Raw genomic sequence first — 17,456 nt, 5'->3', positions numbered from 1 at the left:
GGGAATGTTATAAGTTATTTTGAAGCATTCGGAAAACAAAATAAAATAAATATGAGGAAAGTATTTTACGCGAAAGAAATGTCCGCAAATTTGATTAGTTTAGGTAAACTAACAGACAATAAGAATACGGTTATTTCCAAAGAAAATATTGCGAAAGTAATAGATGAGGATAATATACTTACAGCTGTAGCGTTCAAAGAGAATGGGACATATAGAATAAAAAGTATATTGAAAGGGAAGAAGCACTTAGTAAACAGCGCCGAACGTAGTGGTATGAGTAAAAAGGAAAGATGGCATAGGATCACGTAAATTTTAAATATTTAGAGATTTTGGGTAAAGAGCAGCTAGTGACTGGCATACCGAATGAATTTGAAAAGGAACTTTTGAAATGTAGGGTGTGTATAGAAAGCAAAATGCATAACTTACCTTTCAAAAATAATCGAACTTAGACTAGGGAAATAATGGAAATTATTCATATGGACGTATGTGGTCCCTTTAAGACTACCGGATTCAATGGAGAAAAATATTTCATTTCATTTATCGATGATTATAGTAAAATAGCTAGGATCTATTGTATAAAATCAAAAGATGAGGTCTTTGATTCTTTCGTACAGTTCGTAAATGAAGCCGAAAATTTAACGGGCAAGAGGTTAAAAATATTAAGATGCGATAATGGTAAAGAATATTTAAATAATCGAATTTATAAATTTGCTAGGGATAAAGGTATAAGAATAAATAATTGCCCAACATACGTACATGAATTAAACGGGACAGCGGAAAGGTATAATAGAACAGTGATGGACATGGCGCGTTGCTTGTTAGCGGAAGCGAAAGTACATAAAAGGTACTGGCCGGAAATAGTTTGTACAGCGGAATAACACCAGCTCGGATAAATGACCCTCTAACTTACCTTTGTCCTCATCGACGTCAGTGATTTTAAAGCTAGTTATAAAGTGCACTTCTCAGCCAGCGTCCACGGCAGTCAATATTATTTAACGGGTCTTAACGCGATGTAAAAAGGGAAAAAGGAGGAAAGAAGGAACAGGGAAGCAAAGAGGAAAAACGAATTTTTCATTTTCTCGAAACTGGATCAAGTTTCAGGCTGCTCGCCAAAGAGTCTGTAGCTAACGAGACAAGATTAGACAAACCACGCTTTAAAATTCCCACAGAACTATAATAATCCTCGAAATCAATACGATTCGTCGATCCATCGCTTGATTAAAAAATGAGATAGTATGAAGCTCACTAGTCGGCCTTTGAACTTTCAATAGTGATTCTCTGTAAATGCTTGAAATTGACGCTTGGATTCTTTCCAGATTAACTAGCTTTGACCCTCCCTCCCTTTATCTATTTTCTTAGATCGACTTAGACTGCCACAACATATTATCTTTCTTCTTTTCTTTTCTTTTGATCTTTTAAAGCCCTAAATCGCTGGCTATTTTGTATACTATATATTTTGTACACTCAATTACTCTGTAAGTCATAAGTACATATGTTTTACAACGTTATTTGTCATATTTCAGTTAAACCCCAGAAAAGCCAGAAATATATTTGCAGCGTGTTTTAACGCGTCCCTGGCAAAGATCTGAAAAACGAGTTGCGACACAATTTAAAGCGACAAATAGCACCGCGTATCTCGTTGTGGTAACACACGGTTCGCCAGCTTTTTAAAAGCGCTCTCCGTTTGCTTTTTCCTCTCTTCCCTGTCTCTTCGTTTTTTCTTAACGAACAAAACCATTTTCGCGAGGACGAGAGTACGGAAATGACGTACTGGCAATTTTGTTTTGTGATAATACAAGCAGCTTGGTTTCAGTGAATTAAACTTGGGCCCAAGCTTCTACTTATCCCTACCTTCCTTTCCTTTATTTTCCCTTCTATATCCCGTGTTACTCGTGAAGACGAATAATGGTTCAGATAGATGATAGGCAGATTTTCGAGAACTAAATAAATATACGGTCGCGGATCGGTATCCTTTACCCCTCATTGCGGATCGAGTCGCGAAATTGCAAAAGCGAGATATTTTATTATTCTGGACATGGCCGGTGGGTTTCTCCAAATCCCTATTCATCCTAATTCTAGGAAGTATACAGCATTGATTACCCTCGATGAACAATTTGGATAATAAGTTGTTGTTTTCTTCGAATTCTTTTGTGCCTTTGTTCGATCCATTCTAAGTCGATCTAAGAAAATAGATAAAGGGAGGGAGGGGCAAAGCTAGTTAATCTGGAAAGAATCCAAGCGTCAATTTCAAGCATTTACAGAGAATCAAGCGGGCTGGTTAAGGTCGTGAGTTGAGCAATTATCCCGCGTTAGGTTCAATCAGGTTAGTCCCACGCGAAATTGATCCAACCATGCGAAAACGAGTGTATTCTGATTTCTGTTGCAGATACTTCTGGCTTGTGCATTTCTTTTCGCTTTTCGTCGCTACTTACGACTCTTACGACTTACGTCTTACGACTAGGAACATGTATTGCAGTTTGAAACTTTACATGAGAATGATGATGATTGCGGTCTGTATACCGCCAGCATTTCTTTTCATCCTTCCATTACAGACTGGTAAGTTGATACTGATTAATTATGCGATCGAAATCCTATATAATGGCTACAAAAAATATTTGCATCATTATTCTCGTTTCCTAATGAATCGCTGTTTTAATCAAGTTTTATATTGCATCAAATTTCTGTAGTTACACGAAAGTACTAAATTATAGAAAACTTGATATACACGGATTTAATTAATTGATAAATTAGTCAATATATAGGCATTATTATTTCACGTGAAATTTTACAACGTCAAAAACCTAATATTCCTGTACGAGCAGTATTAATCACAAATTGTGAGAATGCCTACTGATAAGGAAGAAAGATAATATAGAAAACGCAGACTTGTGGAAAGAGAATCCCTGACATTAGACACGAATACGCGATTTCACGAAATATTTTATGGTATATCTAAGATAGAGAATATATATAGAGTACATATAAGTATATATAGGGTAAGAATATATATATAGAGTATATATAAGTACCAAAAATACATCCTAAGACGTGTATGCGATCTACGCTGTATGGGACGTGTTATAAATGGTTTCCGCCACTCAACCGCATTTGAATTTGTGAACACGATCGAACAATTGACACGAATTATTAATTCCCGTCTCTACTCTAGTAACGATTTGCTTTGGAACGAGGTCGAATCGTTCTGATTCCGCGCATGATTAACAAATAATTACAGAGGACATCAATTACTTGGATGGTCTTCCTGAAACTTGATCCAGTTTCGAGAAAATGAAAAATTCGTTTCTTCTCTTTACTTCCCTGTTCCTTCTTTCCTCCTTTTTCCCTTTTTACATCGCTTTGTTTTACATCGCAATTTACATTTATTTGTAAAGTTTGAATCTCCTCGATATTGAAGATGTTGAAGCTGCAAGTATGTATTTCATTTTAATCCATTCGAGACCGAGATTTAATTGTAAGACGATACCTAGGTGTCGGTACGATCTGAATGTTTAGTTGGAATGATTCTGTGTTTTACTCTCTCCAGGGTATCCTTTTCATACTTTGATTTTAAATCGATGACAATCTTATATAGTATGCCTCATTTTTTTTTTTTTTTTTTTTTTTTTTGATATCGGTGACTGCCATATTCTCTTGAGTTTCCAAATCGTAAAGAATCTTTCCCCAGGGATTGGTCAACTGTGTATGCCCCCATGCGACGTAACTTGCTGAAGGAACACGAGCCGGTGATATGCAGGCAACGTATAATTGATTATCATTCGCTCTGGAACGCTTAAGTAATGACCAGTGCAGTGGTCCAGTGGTCATATTGAATGCCGCTGGATATATCAGCATTTGGCAACCTAACCCAGAGAAGCAGGAAATATGAAGCCACCGAATACCAATTAACTTCGTAGTTGCACGGTTCACATTCCATCATTTCTGAATATGCGAGGACAGTCCTCTTATTGTGCTTTTAATTCTTTTATTTGTTTCATTTTCAGCAAATATACTGGTTTTTTAAATTAAGCTTCTTTTTATACAGAGTTACAGATTATATTAATTTTATATAGAATATATTTAAGAAAGATATTTAATTTTTTGCTAGTTAAGTATTGATCGATTAAGTTACTGTACCTTTGTTACGATAAATGCGTGCCATTTCCTCGAATCTAATATCATAGCAAATGCCAATACCTATTTTGCAGCCCTTCACGTCGAACGTCGTTAGGGAGTTACCAGGACTGAGTGAATCACTCTCTCGAAAAGTAATCTTATTAGGAATGTCGATGTCGAATAGATGTACCTAATAACATAAAAATGTAGTCGCTAATTCTATTGCTGCAACTTTTGTAATTTAATATCAAAGTTACCAACTCCTAAACTTTAATTATTTTTAATTTAATAACTGACAGCGTTTTTATCACTTTCTTTTATTAAAAAATCTTATCATTTAATAATGTTTAAAAAGGAGAAAAAATAAGTATAATAATATTTTAAGTATGTGAAAAATTTATATTACACATTACAACAAAAATGGGCGTTTCCCGTATCATAACGTATTTTATAAACCGTAAATTATAGAATTGGTTATAGTATACGTATGTACATATGTATATTCCTAAATTATTCCTAGATAGAGTCACTTTCTTCACCCCAATATTTTCAAATCCAAAGCCATAAAGGAATATATTACTTACCTTTCGGTGTTTTGCTATCAAAGTTCTATCGGGACCCCAAATAGTACAGGTATTGTACAATTTATCGCCCTCTATTTCAGGCATCGTACCACCAACTACATAGATGTTGTTTTCTTTAGCTGCGTTCGATGAAGCAACGCTCGTTTCACCATCAGGAATACTCTCGGCGTATTTTCGAAAGTACTCTGCATTGCAATATTTCAATTAATGAAAAATAACTGTCTTTTGTTCCAACCATAAATTAAATTGAAATGTTTGTCAGTTTTTTATTTTTTAAATTATTAAAATAACTAAGTTTTATATTTCGACTTAATTAAATATGCAATTACTTAGCTAATAGTATATATAATAAATTGTTTCTACAGGTTCAAAATGAAAAATGAATATTTAGAAATATTTAATTACGACAATGCTATTTGTGTTAGCATCAGTGGCTTGTTACTCAACGACTTTGCTAGTACTTTTTCAAACATAAAGTTAGTTTTCAATTAACACTTATACTAGAGGCGGAATTATAAATGCAAAATAATTGATAATACTAATTTATAAGTACCTAATTATTAGTATCTTAAAAAATATATTTATACAAAAATCACGATAATCATGAAAATGGGGAAATCCTATATTCTCGAATCAATTCACAATTTATTTTGTATATTAATTAGATTCCGCGCTCATCAGTACGTACTCACTGGCGACATCGAGAAAATGTATCGGCAATTCCTCGTACGACCAGAGGATCGGAAATATCAAAGGATATTATGGCGCAGCGCGAGTGGAGAAACAGAAACATATGAGCTTAACACCGTAATACTCTTATCATAGAAATAGAAGCAGTCCTCAATTCCCGCCCGCTAACTCCTATCTCCACCGATCCAAATGATCTCCTAGCCCTCACTCCCGGACATTTCCTCATTGGCGATTCATTAATGTGCTTACGTGATCGAGATTTCAGAGACATTCCATCGAACCGACTCTCCAAATGGCAGCATATCCAACAGCTTAAACAACATTTTTGGAACCGCTGGCATAAGGAGTATTTGAACGAGCTAACCAACCGCAATAAATGGAGCAAGGGTGGACACAGCATCCAAAAGGGCACAATCGTCATCCTCAGAGAGGACAACGTTCCCTCCATGCATTGGCCTCTGGGCCGAGTTATCAAGGTTCATCCAGACGCCGATGGTGTCATCCGGACAGCTACAGTTCAGACGGCAAAGAGCATTTTGGATCGGGGCGTCAAAAGGCTTGTCCCACTGCCAATTCAACCCGATCTCGAGAAACCCGAACAACTAGCCACCGAGACGAAATAAGATGGGAACTTCAACCACACCTCCCTAGTTTGATCGGTACCCTCTCAACGGGGGGAGAATGTTGCGCCATGCGGCTTACCATAGGTCATATTCTTAACTATCGATCGCGGCACTATAATGTCGCAGACGGATCGTCGCGTCTGCCCGGCAAACAAACATTGTAGTGGCAAGCGCATGGTTCATTAAGCAGGGCGACTTCCAGAAACGTCGACTCGTGGCCCGTATTTTACCTCGCAGTAAAAGAATGTGGCGTGATCCGAACGTAGTGGCGGTCACGTTCCAGAAAAAACGAAAAAAATCGAAAGGCGTTCAGAACTTTTCGAGAAGTCGAACCGTCAGCACATGTGGTATGTCGCGCATTACTTATCAACCAAAACGCAGTTACATTTTTTTTGTTCCATTTATATCTTTCTAGTTAATAAGTTGTTGAAATAAACATTAATTTATTTGTGTTAATTCTGTGGAATTTCATTGAACTACCCTTATTATCATAATCGAAATAAGGGGATCGATCAGTTCGTGGCGTCGATTATTTAATCGTAACGGGAACTTACAACTCTCGTTGACGTGCTATCTCGCGATCGCGTCTCTCCGCGAACGGTCGAAACAAAATGATTCACTAAAAACTGTTCTGAATTCCTAAGAATTTATTTACCGCAAAACTGACAAAGTGTTTATTTAAAAAATGAGGTTGAAGGTAGTCCTTTTCTTTCATTTCATTCATTTTCATTTTCTTTCTTAAGTATGGCTAACACAATATCTAATCAATTAAAATTTTATATTTTCACGTGAAAAGTTTCTTTAGATAATTATTATCAACATGATGACTAACTCTTACGGATTAATACGTGTCTGTAGGGCAATCCGGTGGACTTGATCGGCTTTTTACTTCGAAAGTTGAGTAATCGGTGTCGCTTTCTTACGCATCTTTGAACTGTATAAATGTTTTAAAATTGTTTGATCCAGAATGTACCACACCGGACAATCAAGAAGGCAGGTGCCTTGACTACAGAAAATGTAAACCTCTGCAAGAAATATGGCAGATACAGTACCGTACAGCCACCGATTTTTATAGACGATCAGTGTGCAGATACCAGGGCAATGTTACGATCGTTTGCTGTCCGAACGATCCAAACAAAGAGAAGAGAGAAATTTTAATAAAAACTGTGTATAAGTATAAGGCTTTGCGACCACCATACTGTGGTTTTAGCAACGTCTCTCATACCAGGGTGGTGGTCGATGGTAAACCAGCTGAACTTGGTACGTTTTATGTCTTTCTTTCCGATTAATAATAAGCCATTTACTGCAAAGAATGAACTTTAAAGGCATTAAACAGCACATCAATGTACATTTCAATTAGACTAAATAATAATGCTATGATTTTATCGGTAGTAACTTTACTTATTAACTTGAATTATTTCTTTCTTTTACTTCATGTTAGGAAGAGTATCTTTTTGCTCGAAATAAAAAATTGATATAGGAGTAATAATATGGATAGAGATCAAAAACTGTTAGGGCAGAAATTACACGTTTGAACTTTATAGTTCAGTATAGTTCAAATAGAAATTATATAGAATTATTTAATAATTTGTATTCCACTGGAATAAAAATTTAATTTCTGTCTTTATCAAATCTCTATTTCAGAGTATTTGTACGTATGTACTTATCGTCTGCTGTATGATCGAATATCGAATAGGTAATAATCGTTGTTACTCGTTATGTGAGAAAAAATTATGTATATTCACAACTATGACTATTGCATTTTAGGCGTTTGGCCATGGATCGTTGCATTAGGTTTTCGTAATCCCCGAAACCCAGACAAACCACTATGGAAGTGCGGAGGTTCCCTGATATCGGCTAGGCATGTTTTGACCGCAGCACATTGTGCACATATGGATGGAATAGAAAACATACACAATCATAATATTGCCATTCTTAGATTGGTGGAGGAGGTGCCATTTTCGAGTAAGTCCTCAAATATATATATATATATGCTATTGAGTATTACTGAAGTATCATATCCTGAAATTTCTTACTGTACACATATATTGCGTCATAAAGCGTGTACAATTCTTTCTCATACTTTTGGTCATTCGTTTCCTGCATTTTCATTTATTTTTTTATTTTTCAGGGTACGTATATCCCATTTGTACGAAAGAGCTCCTGCGAAAGAGCAACTTCGTCGGCTATAACCCCCTTGTTGCTGGATGGGGAGCATTAAGATATAGTAAGTGATATCAATTTTATAATAAAATTAAACAGTTCCAGTCTTAAATATCTTTCTTATTTTCTTCGTAGGACGACCACGACGTAATGCATTAATGGAAGTACAAATGCCAGTGATTAAGAACGCCGAATGCAAAATAGCTTATTCCAAATTTCCTAATGCACCTGATGTCACTGATGGTATAATATGCGCCGAACGTGCTCAGGGTGGAAAGGATTCTTGTACGGTAATTAAGTTACAGAGTTACTACAAACTATACGGTATCTGAAGACACGTCAATTCGAATTAACATCAAATCGACGTCTTAAACATTAAAAATAATAGATAAACACAATTTAATAGTTTTGCCCACTTCTCACACCTCGTTATGGTATTTAATCTAATTTCCTCCTAATCTTAGTTTTGCTCAAAATACATATAACATGTACGTTATAAATTGGAGTATTTCAATACACAAATCAATAGAAGATTATTACTGTATATAAGTATAATTTTAATACAATTCGATCGATATATTTCAGTATCTTTGATTAAAAATTTAACGATCCTTTCAGGCTGACCGCGGCGGACCACTGCTGATACAACATGAATTAACCTCGTATTTAATAGGTATTGTGTCTTATGCTTATAAGTGCGGCACAGCTGGGTATCCCAGCGTTTACACTAGGGTCACATCGTACCTTGACTTCATTCTCCAAGCGATGCAATAATATGATATTACTGTTCCATAAATATCATTGTGTAAAAAACGTAAAGTTGGATTTTCTTATTGTGGAGATAAGAAACAGCTCAAATTTACATTGTTTTGTACGTTACAAATTATAGGCTTAAAATGTACGAAATGTAACTTTGAAACGACACTAATTTTTTACGCACGATAAACCTCCACGACTTAGGTATGTAAAGATGATAAACGTATATTAATTCTATTAATTTGGTAATAATAAACCAACTTTCTGAGAAGTTCTGTAAATTTCGTTTCTGTTGTATCAAGAGAATAATGGAATATTCCACTTAGATCGTATACTTTTTGTATGTACGTACAAAATTTTCCGGCTAATCTAAAACGCTTCATAAGATAGAGAGCTTCTGGAAATTCGGACACAGAGAGTGCATAAAATACACGATAAGTCTCGTGTCTTTCAAAATTACTTTTTATTCGCTAAAAACGTCCTGTGTACTCATGCAATCACATGCAACCTCGAAACTTCACTTATTTTTTATCACTTTCCAATTCAATACACTGTTTCTGCATTTTTGACTATATGTAAGAGAAATTTCCATTCAGCCAAAAGTGTACTTACAGATTATAGATTCCTATACGACTCTCAGTAAAAATTTATCCGCACTCCAGATAGTTAAAACTTCTGTCGACCGTATTGATCCATCTGCACTCTTCGTATGACGTCAATATCTGTTCAGTGCTGCTGCGCAGGTTTCTTTGTGTTACGTCAATTCGTTTGTGACCGTTGCGCGAGTAATGGCGCTTTGCAATGGTGATTTGCAGGAAAACAGTGCAGGATGCTGTGATTCGTTTCTTGTGGTCGGAGGTTATGTTTGATGCCTATATTTATCAAAGATTTAATGCACATTATGGAGAAAGTGTTTTGTCACGAAGTGTGTTTGAATGGGCACAAAAGTTCAAAGAAGATCGCACGAGTGTTATGAAAAAACAGCTGGACGCCCGTCCACATCCACGATGACAACATTGAACGTGCTCATGAACTTATGCTCTATGGAATAGACGAGTGACACTGGATAATGTGGCAAATCATTTGCAAATCAGCCACGGCTCTGCTTATGCAATAGTGCACGACAGATTTGGGTTTTAAAAAGTTTGTGCGAGATGGATGCCGAAAAAGCTGATGAAAAGGTGAAGACGACGATGCATTCGTGGTTCGCAGCTCAGCCCAAAACATTTTTTAATGAGAAAATACGAAGGTCCTTCGGCAAATGGACAAAGTGTATACAGAAATCGAGTGATTATGTCAAAAAATGATGTATGTCTTTTTTGACAATTGCTTAAAATAAATTCTACACCGACAGAGCGGGTAACTTTTTACTCACCCTCGTAAGACACTTAAATTTCCAATCTATTATGATGAATAAAAGAGCTTATACTATTAAATCTAATTGTATTTTGTTGCATGAGAGTACACGTGTATGTGATGTACATTACCTTTATATCCCCTTGAACGCTTCAATATTGCGCATATATACTATATTTTGTACAGCTTCTATAAAATTTCGTATGTTTGTTTAGGCTGTTAATCTAGAGGCTGGAGTACAAAGAAGTGGCACAATGATGTGGGCTGATGACATTTATAATTATCAAGGAATCACCCCTACATTCGCTCAGGTATATATCGTTGACTATAATGTATTTAACATATATGATTGTTAGAATATTAATAATTAATTTTTAATTCTATCAGAATTTTAATGAAACTGTCCCTTGGGAAGGAAGAACTGATACCTTGATATCACGGTTTGTACATCCTATATATACGACAAATTTTAGAACATTATATAACGAAGAACCAGATTGTCGTGGCCATGTGATGTGAATAAAAGGACTTGAATTTGATGATATTTTTATAATGTTAGATAACATAACTAAGTATCTTCACAGTAAGATAGGATGACATCTTAATGTTGTTCACTTGAGTGATGATATTATAAGGAAAAGTGTAATATCACAGGTAGGATGATTCATAATTTAGAACTACTAACTCATGTATGTATTAAAAATTAAAGAAATATATTAAATTTTATAGGATATTTATGTTTAGTAACCAGTAATTCAGAGATTGGTATTCATGGTTACTATAACGAGGCTGTAGAAACGCACCCTTTCTTCTTTGCAAATGGTCCTGTATTTATGTCTAAGCCGAAACTGGAACCTCTGAATAATTTAGATTTATTCTTGTTATTTTCTAAAATACTTATCTACAGTATACCATAAGGAATGATACCGTATCGCACCTAATCAAGTGCCTTAAGAAACATCAACAGGATATCACAGTAATCCCGTATCGACTGATATGTAAGTAAAAGTTATGTGTCATTGTTACACACAGTTATGTGTTAGTGTTATACACAGTTATTTATCATTTTCTATTAATTCAGTTGTAGCCACTACAATATCTATGACACTGGTAGTAATTATGAGAACAATAATGATGTGTTCTATAAGAGGAAATGATGATTAGGAACAAAAACTTACAGGTAAGTCAAAGTATATGTTATTTGCCATTTGAAAAGAAAGTTACTAACTTGGAATTTTTTGATAAATAATAATTGTATCATACGTACTTTTGAATTCGTGCAAGAACATATGTAATTTTGAAGTAGTTATTATTAGGAAATTGTTAGACGCGAACAGTATGCGAAAAGTTAGTATGCAGTGTAATAATTATCAATCAAAACACAAGAATTAAATTCTTGAGGAAAAAATTTCCGGAATTTCTTATTTACATGATTATAAAGAAATCCATAATAAAAAGGAGCTGCTTTCTAATACTTCTCTTCCTTGTAATGCCTGCGTTAATAATAACGAGGTTCGACTTTTTGTTTTTAGAGGGATACTGGAAAATTTGAAAGTACAGTACCATTGGGAAGAAAATCACGATATTGAAAACGATATTTGCAAGTAAATTTCCAAAAAATCTGTTTTCAAATTTTCGCTTTCTATTTCACATTAAAAGAAAGGGAGGGCTGCCTTCTTTTTCTGCAAGACAAAACAAACATTCTGAATCTCGTATCAATGAATGATGTCAATAAGTTATTTTTCTTTTCAGATTGAACAATATTCCAGATTTATTCATAATTTCATACTACGCGAAGAATAGACTTTTCATAGGTATATAAAGGAAATATTAAGTATAGGAAAACTCTTTTTCGTTGTAGGTGACATATGCTTCACGGTTGAACACATGTATTTTTGAACACATATAAATGAAAAAGTACTCTTATGGAGAAAAAGAATTGATACCTTCGATTGACATTAGATAATGTATATAAACTTATGAACAATCACTATCAGTTTGTATCTTAGGTGCACACGCAGATTTGTTGGAGTTCTTATAAAATGTACTTCCTGTACGAACGTTTTATTCTTCCAAATTTTACGATACTATGTCTCATATAATAACTATATGGATTAAACGTAATATAAATGATCCGAAAATAGACTCGAACGACATTAATTGTCTTTCTATTTATACCAATATCGAAAATACAAGTAAAGCTGGAGCAATAGTATGCAAGAATGGACTATTTATTATTTTAAACCAAATCATAGCATATTCAGAATGCACAGTATTATCATGAAATGTAAATGAATCAGTTGTAAACGAACGATTTTACTGTAAAATCGTTGCCTCCTTTTTTTCATCTGAAATATAGCAGCAATGAGTACATTCTTTTAATATATAATAAAACGAGATATCTTTATAAAGTTACATATGTCATCACTGGTAACTGTTATCTCGTATGACACCAAATATACCGTTAGTATGGAATGATATTTTTATGAAGATATACTTTAATGATAGATTTTATGAATGAAACGTTATATAAGAAAAATTATCTCTTGTTATTCTATGAAGTGTAGTAGCTAATGAAGATTAATTTTACGAAGTATTAGAGCAAAAGAGAATTAAAAAATTAAAAAGATCTAAATAAGATTGTTCGTGTGGCTTAATTATCTCAATTCTGGTACACCACTTGTTACATTCTAACTAATTAGCGCTAAACAATAACTTGCAAATATTAAAGATATTAACACCTTAATATTAACACCTAAAGGTTTTCAGGAAATTTTATAATACTTGATTATTGTATATCTAGTCATTGATTGATAAAATTTCTTGTATAAGCATAGATCGAGGTTGACGTCATACGCAGATTGCATTACAGGTATCGTTTTAATTTATTTTATGGCTAGAATCGTTTGAATATTATACGAATAATTATTTCCATTCGAACGATTAATAAATCACGTACCTATAAAAGATATATTATGAAAAAGACGTGACGAAACAAAAAAATATTGGAAATTCCGTTGTCATTAGATCAATTATTTTTGCAATGATTTTTATTTCCATGTAATTACATATGAAATGGGTAATTCATTAACATCTCCTCGAATCGAATATAATTCGTTACACTTCACAACGATTCAAATAATGGACGGGAAATATATAATAACTTTCCTGTCCTTGCGTTAAAATAGTACTGTACAAATCAGATGATACAACCTAACCCCAACCTAACCCCAAAAAACCCAATTACATCCACATTGCATGACAGCACACTTGCAATGGATTTTTGTGATTTCAATGTCACAGACAATGACACAACTAATCAGAACACGTTCGAGGCTACAGACATTGAAATTACCGCGTGTTTAATACGTTTAAAGCATAAATCTAAATTTCACGCGATTATTTCTTTGTACATTGTGAAACTCTTAAATTATCTTAATCGAATAAATAATCCTAATGTAATAAAACATCTTGAAATAGACCTAGATATCTGAAACAGAAACTCGAAGGATAAGAAATCCTAAAAGGTACTAATCCTAAAATAACAAACTCCTAAATAATAAACAAGTGATAAAACCTGTTATAAATAATAAACCTTACCTGGAATAATCAAATCCTAACTAATCGAAAATAAAATAAGGCAAGCAATTCTTAATCTTTCAAGTAATTTTTCCGAAAACACAGAAAGATAGAGAAATTAAAAAGACGCAGCACAAATTGCAGCACAATGAAAGTTTCAGAGCGATGAATACGATCGTATTAAACTAAATAATTTTCAAAAGTGAAATTACACTGAAACGTATATCGATGATATTTGTCATTTCTACGATCTGTTTCGCTTGATCGTGCTTCTTTTCTGATGTAAATTCAATTTATAATACGAACTAAGTTTCCTTTATTATTATTAGTCCTGCGTCTTTTTAATTCGTCACTTCTTTTATTTCAGAACAATGACGGGCTCCAAGATGCTGTTCGGATGTTTGGCGTTAATTGCTTTTCTGCATCCATTAGTTCACGTTTGTACTTCGAGTAGTACAGCTCAAGGTTTGTACTTCGAGTTGTCTTTTTCCATGCACTTCAAATTCCAATACGATCTGGTCACGTGGCCTTCGTACAATTTCGAAATTTTACCTGTTTGGTAATCGTCAATGAAAAAAGAAGTTATGCGTGACCTCAACACATTGAAACAATTTTTATGATTTTTTATTTGCCGGTTGGTCAGCAAGTTAATGGAAAAATTTCACTTAACTATTCGCGTTAATTTCTTCGGTTTAACTTTTGGGAAATGCTTCGTTAGCTTCGGGAATATTCCAACGATTCGTTTTACGTACAAAATAAGCATGATAAATATTACATCACGGTAATGTAATATCGGAATATATTAAAGGTGTAATTTTGTTCGATTAATTATAATTTATTAATAATGGATTGAAAATACAGATATTAGTTAGACAGAGAAACGATGTTTGATTAACAGGAAAACTAAATGCAACGCTCGTATTTACAACAAATAACTTGACAACTATTTGGTAACTCTCTCTCTCTCTCTCTCTCTCTCTCTCTCTCTCTCTCTCTCACTAGCAACTCTAACACTCGACAACACTCGCAACTCAATTCTAACGACTCTATGCTTCGACGTCTCGATCAACTCTGATTCTCGCAACACGCACACTTTTCGATTCGCCTTGGATAGCGAAACCGTCCTTCTTCTAACGTTGTCTATTGTTTCCCTCATACCTATGTAAGAACTACCAACTACGTGCCTTTAGTCACGTAGGCACTCTTAAATGTAGACGAACCACAGAAACACGACGTACACGGGTTTTCTATTTTCAGCCGATCTCCAATCAAAGCTATTCTACGATATTACAATCGGCCTTTCCTGACAATCACATCTGCCCTCAGATGTGCTCATCATCGCCGCTCGCACTTACATCACTATCGTCAGCATTCCACCATTTCATGTGATCGGCTGCCGTGGAAGTTGTACGTGGCCCTTCGTGCTCCCCCTCTCGCTGCACTATGCATCGGTCATTTTGCAGGACTTTTATCACCCGATACGGTCCAAGAAACTTCGGATGCAGCTTTAGCCCGGGACCCCTCTGCATCCTCTCGATTGCCACTAGATCTCCCGTCCTGTATGCTGTCGCCTTCTTGCGTCTCCTGTTATACGCCCGCTTGTTTCGGATTTGGATCTCCTCAATCCGTCTCTTTGCGTCCGCACGCAGCTGATCTCGTTCCTCTTGGAACACCGCGGCCTGGTCGTCCTCGATGCTACTGCTCCTCTTTCGCTCTTCCTCTATCTTCCTCTCCGTTGTTTGTTTACCCATTTCACTCTTGTCAGGGGCTTTGATCGTCGTGGCAGCATCGTGACATTTTCGTAGGCTCGGTTCGTACATGGAAGACGTTGACAACTTACCATCTACCGAGACTATGATCTCTTCTTTTTCGAAGGTCTTCACGTTCATCGTGTCCTCGACAATCCCATCGTCGTCCTCGTCATCCACATCCTCTGTATATCGAATCTTCGTATCGATATTATTGGAGGGATTCCGCACGTGCGACTTCCCTTGTCTTTTCGTTCACCTTGCATTCACTCTCTTCGAGTCTATCCGAAAACTTGAAACAACCCTCACACCCGCAACGCTATCCTTCTCAGTAAATTCGCAAATATCATCAACAACATCCTGTTGCTGTTGTTTAGCCAGATTCTTCCTCCTCGTGATGTTCGCTAAGTCCTCCTGCTGGCCGCAAGAATCCGACGAGGACACCATCTCGTGGTCCACTTTACCAATCACCACGTGTCTTGCCACTATTCTCCGTTCCTCCGACACTTGCTGCACAGCTGCCCGATACTTCTTCAAAACTTCTGCTAACTCTTCTTTATTTTCTTCCAATTGCGACAGTAGCTCAGTTCGTTCGCGACTAGCTACATTAACACGATCTTCTGCTTCGGAACGTTGCCGCAGTACTTCCTGCAACGAAGCCTGCGTCTCATTCAGTTCTTGCTCCAGTGCCTGTTTCGCTTTAACTGCAACTGCTCTAGCGCATTCTGCATCTTCTAACTGGTTCTTCAGCTGTCGTAAAGCTGCTTTACCCGTCGAGTCACCTTTCGATCTCTCCAGCATCGTTTGAGCGTCTCTTAGCAATGCTTTGGTTCTCTTCAAATCTCTTTTTAGCCTATGTTGCATGTCCTTAACGTGCGACAAATCTATCTCACTCGCCTGTGTCTCTACATCTATCTTGAGGACTTCCGGACACTCATCGGGATTTTCGTCCTTTATTCTACTAATAAAAGATTCTCCCCCTTTTATACTTATTTCAACAGTGTCCAAAAAGTCTGCGCCAATAATAAGCGAATGTTGCATCACTGTGTCTGGAACTACGTGTATGGTTATACAGTACGACTCATTGTCTATAATAATGTTCGTCGAAAATTTCCCGAGCGTAAAATTCCTTCCGGAACCGACACCGCGAAATCCAACGATTTCCCGACTTAATCTGGGCGCTCCGATTTTCACATGCTGATCTGCTCGCATTAGAGTCAGCTCACTACCGGTGTCTATCAACGCGCTCAATTCGAAATTTTCCATCTTAACATCCTTACCACGCCTTGTTTGTAACGACCGAAACACGCTGTAAACTTTTTTTGAGGGCTCACCCAAATTGTCGCAACTTGATGCGATGTGTCCGTACTCCCTACATTTGAAGCATTTAGGTCCTCTCGACTTGCTCGGACACTCCGCACACACGTGCTCCGCATCACCGCAATTGTAGCATCGCGCCTTCCTCGCATCTCCAGATCGACCGGGTTCCTTGTTCCTCTCGGTTTCGGACAGCTTCGCCACCGGCTTTACCCTGCTACTCTTCGGCTCCTCAAATTTCGTCCTCATCTCCATATCTCTTCTTATCGCTTCGTAGCGCCTGAAACGCTCTTTTAATTGCTCGATATTCCTGGCTCCGTATAGCACAGTCTTGTTCGCGACCTCGTCGGGAATGCCTTGAATAATGTAGTCTATCAAGGATTGCGTATCAATCCTTCCTTGTTTTGCAATCCCGCACATGTGATACATATATTGTTGCAGACTCTCATCTGCTTTCTTCTTTCTATGGGATAACTCGCCATGTATCTGTTGGTCTCTTACTACATTTTCAAACTCATTCCTCAACG

At 36.2% G+C, this 17,456-nt stretch overlaps 2 protein-coding genes and 1 long non-coding RNA gene across 8 annotated transcripts; 2 read left to right on the top strand and 1 right to left on the bottom strand.

Annotated features, from left to right (window-relative positions):
- Window positions 1-3,332: 3,332 nt before the first annotated feature.
- On the bottom strand, window positions 3,333-9,581 carry LOC126875982 (omega-amidase NIT2-like). The gene is made up of 4 exons (XM_050638915.1): window positions 9,542-9,581; window positions 4,698-4,882; window positions 4,135-4,303; window positions 3,333-3,860 (listed from the first exon to the last, which is right to left on the bottom strand). The coding sequence occupies exons 2-4, from the start codon at window positions 4,779-4,781 to the stop codon at window positions 3,568-3,570; spliced, it is 546 nt and encodes a 181-aa protein (XP_050494872.1). The 5' UTR covers window positions 4,782-4,882; window positions 9,542-9,581; the 3' UTR covers window positions 3,333-3,567.
- On the top strand, window positions 7,329-10,880 carry LOC126875971 (venom serine protease Bi-VSP-like). Of its 5 annotated transcripts, none has more exons than XM_050638888.1 (5): window positions 7,329-7,975; window positions 8,142-8,237; window positions 8,309-8,463; window positions 10,501-10,596; window positions 10,673-10,880. In XM_050638888.1, the coding sequence occupies exons 1-5, from the start codon at window positions 7,744-7,746 to the stop codon at window positions 10,802-10,804; spliced, it is 711 nt and encodes a 236-aa protein (XP_050494845.1). In that variant the 5' UTR covers window positions 7,329-7,743; the 3' UTR covers window positions 10,805-10,880. The 5 variants fall into 5 exon arrangements, 3 of the variants coding, with proteins under 3 accessions (XP_050494845.1, XP_050494848.1, XP_050494846.1); XM_050638891.1 differs by lacking the exon at window positions 10,673-10,880 and adding an exon at window positions 8,792-8,846 and having other exon boundaries at window positions 10,501-10,576; XM_050638889.1 differs by lacking the exons at window positions 10,501-10,596; window positions 10,673-10,880 and adding exons at window positions 8,792-8,846; window positions 9,544-10,282.
- A 3-nt stretch (window positions 10,881-10,883) lies between these two features.
- On the top strand, window positions 10,884-14,246 carry LOC126875996 (uncharacterized). Of its 2 annotated transcripts, none has more exons than XR_007693839.1 (4): window positions 10,884-10,939; window positions 11,015-11,283; window positions 11,367-13,157; window positions 14,232-14,246. It is a non-coding gene; the product is annotated as an uncharacterized LOC126875996 (long non-coding RNA). The 2 variants fall into 2 exon arrangements; XR_007693840.1 differs by lacking the exon at window positions 14,232-14,246 and having other exon boundaries at window positions 11,367-11,889; window positions 12,038-12,925.
- Window positions 14,247-17,456: the final 3,210 nt, after the last annotated feature.

Source organism: Bombus huntii, unplaced genomic scaffold (genome assembly GCF_024542735.1).
Source record: "Bombus huntii isolate Logan2020A unplaced genomic scaffold, iyBomHunt1.1 ctg00000061.1, whole genome shotgun sequence".
In the NCBI taxonomy this organism is placed as follows: Eukaryota; Metazoa; Arthropoda; class Insecta; order Hymenoptera; family Apidae; genus Bombus; species Bombus huntii.
The sequence above is the reverse complement of the archived record's forward strand: the minus strand, read 5'-3'. Positions and strand labels throughout refer to the sequence as shown.

Bases quoted from the DNA above. Each gene is read 5' to 3' on its own strand.
- LOC126875982 (XM_050638915.1), bottom strand. From the start codon at position 4,781: ATGCCTGAAATAGAGGGCGATAAATTGTACAATACCTGTACTATTTGG. The intron at 4,304-4,697 runs GTAAGTAATATA...TTATGTTATTAG, and splicing joins TGATAGCAAAACACCGAAAG to GTACATCTATTCGACATCGA. The intron at 3,861-4,134 runs GTACAGTAACTT...TCTCTGGGTTAG, and splicing joins ACGCATTTATCGTAACAAAG to GTTGCCAAATGCTGATATAT.
- LOC126875971 (XM_050638888.1), top strand. From the start codon at position 7,744: ATGTATATTCACAACTATGACTATTGCATTTTAGGCGTTTGGCCATGG. The intron at 7,976-8,141 runs GTAAGTCCTCAA...TTTATTTTTCAG, and splicing joins GGAGGAGGTGCCATTTTCGA to GGTACGTATATCCCATTTGT. The intron at 10,597-10,672 runs GTATATATCGTT...TAATTCTATCAG, and splicing joins TCACCCCTACATTCGCTCAG to AATTTTAATGAAACTGTCCC.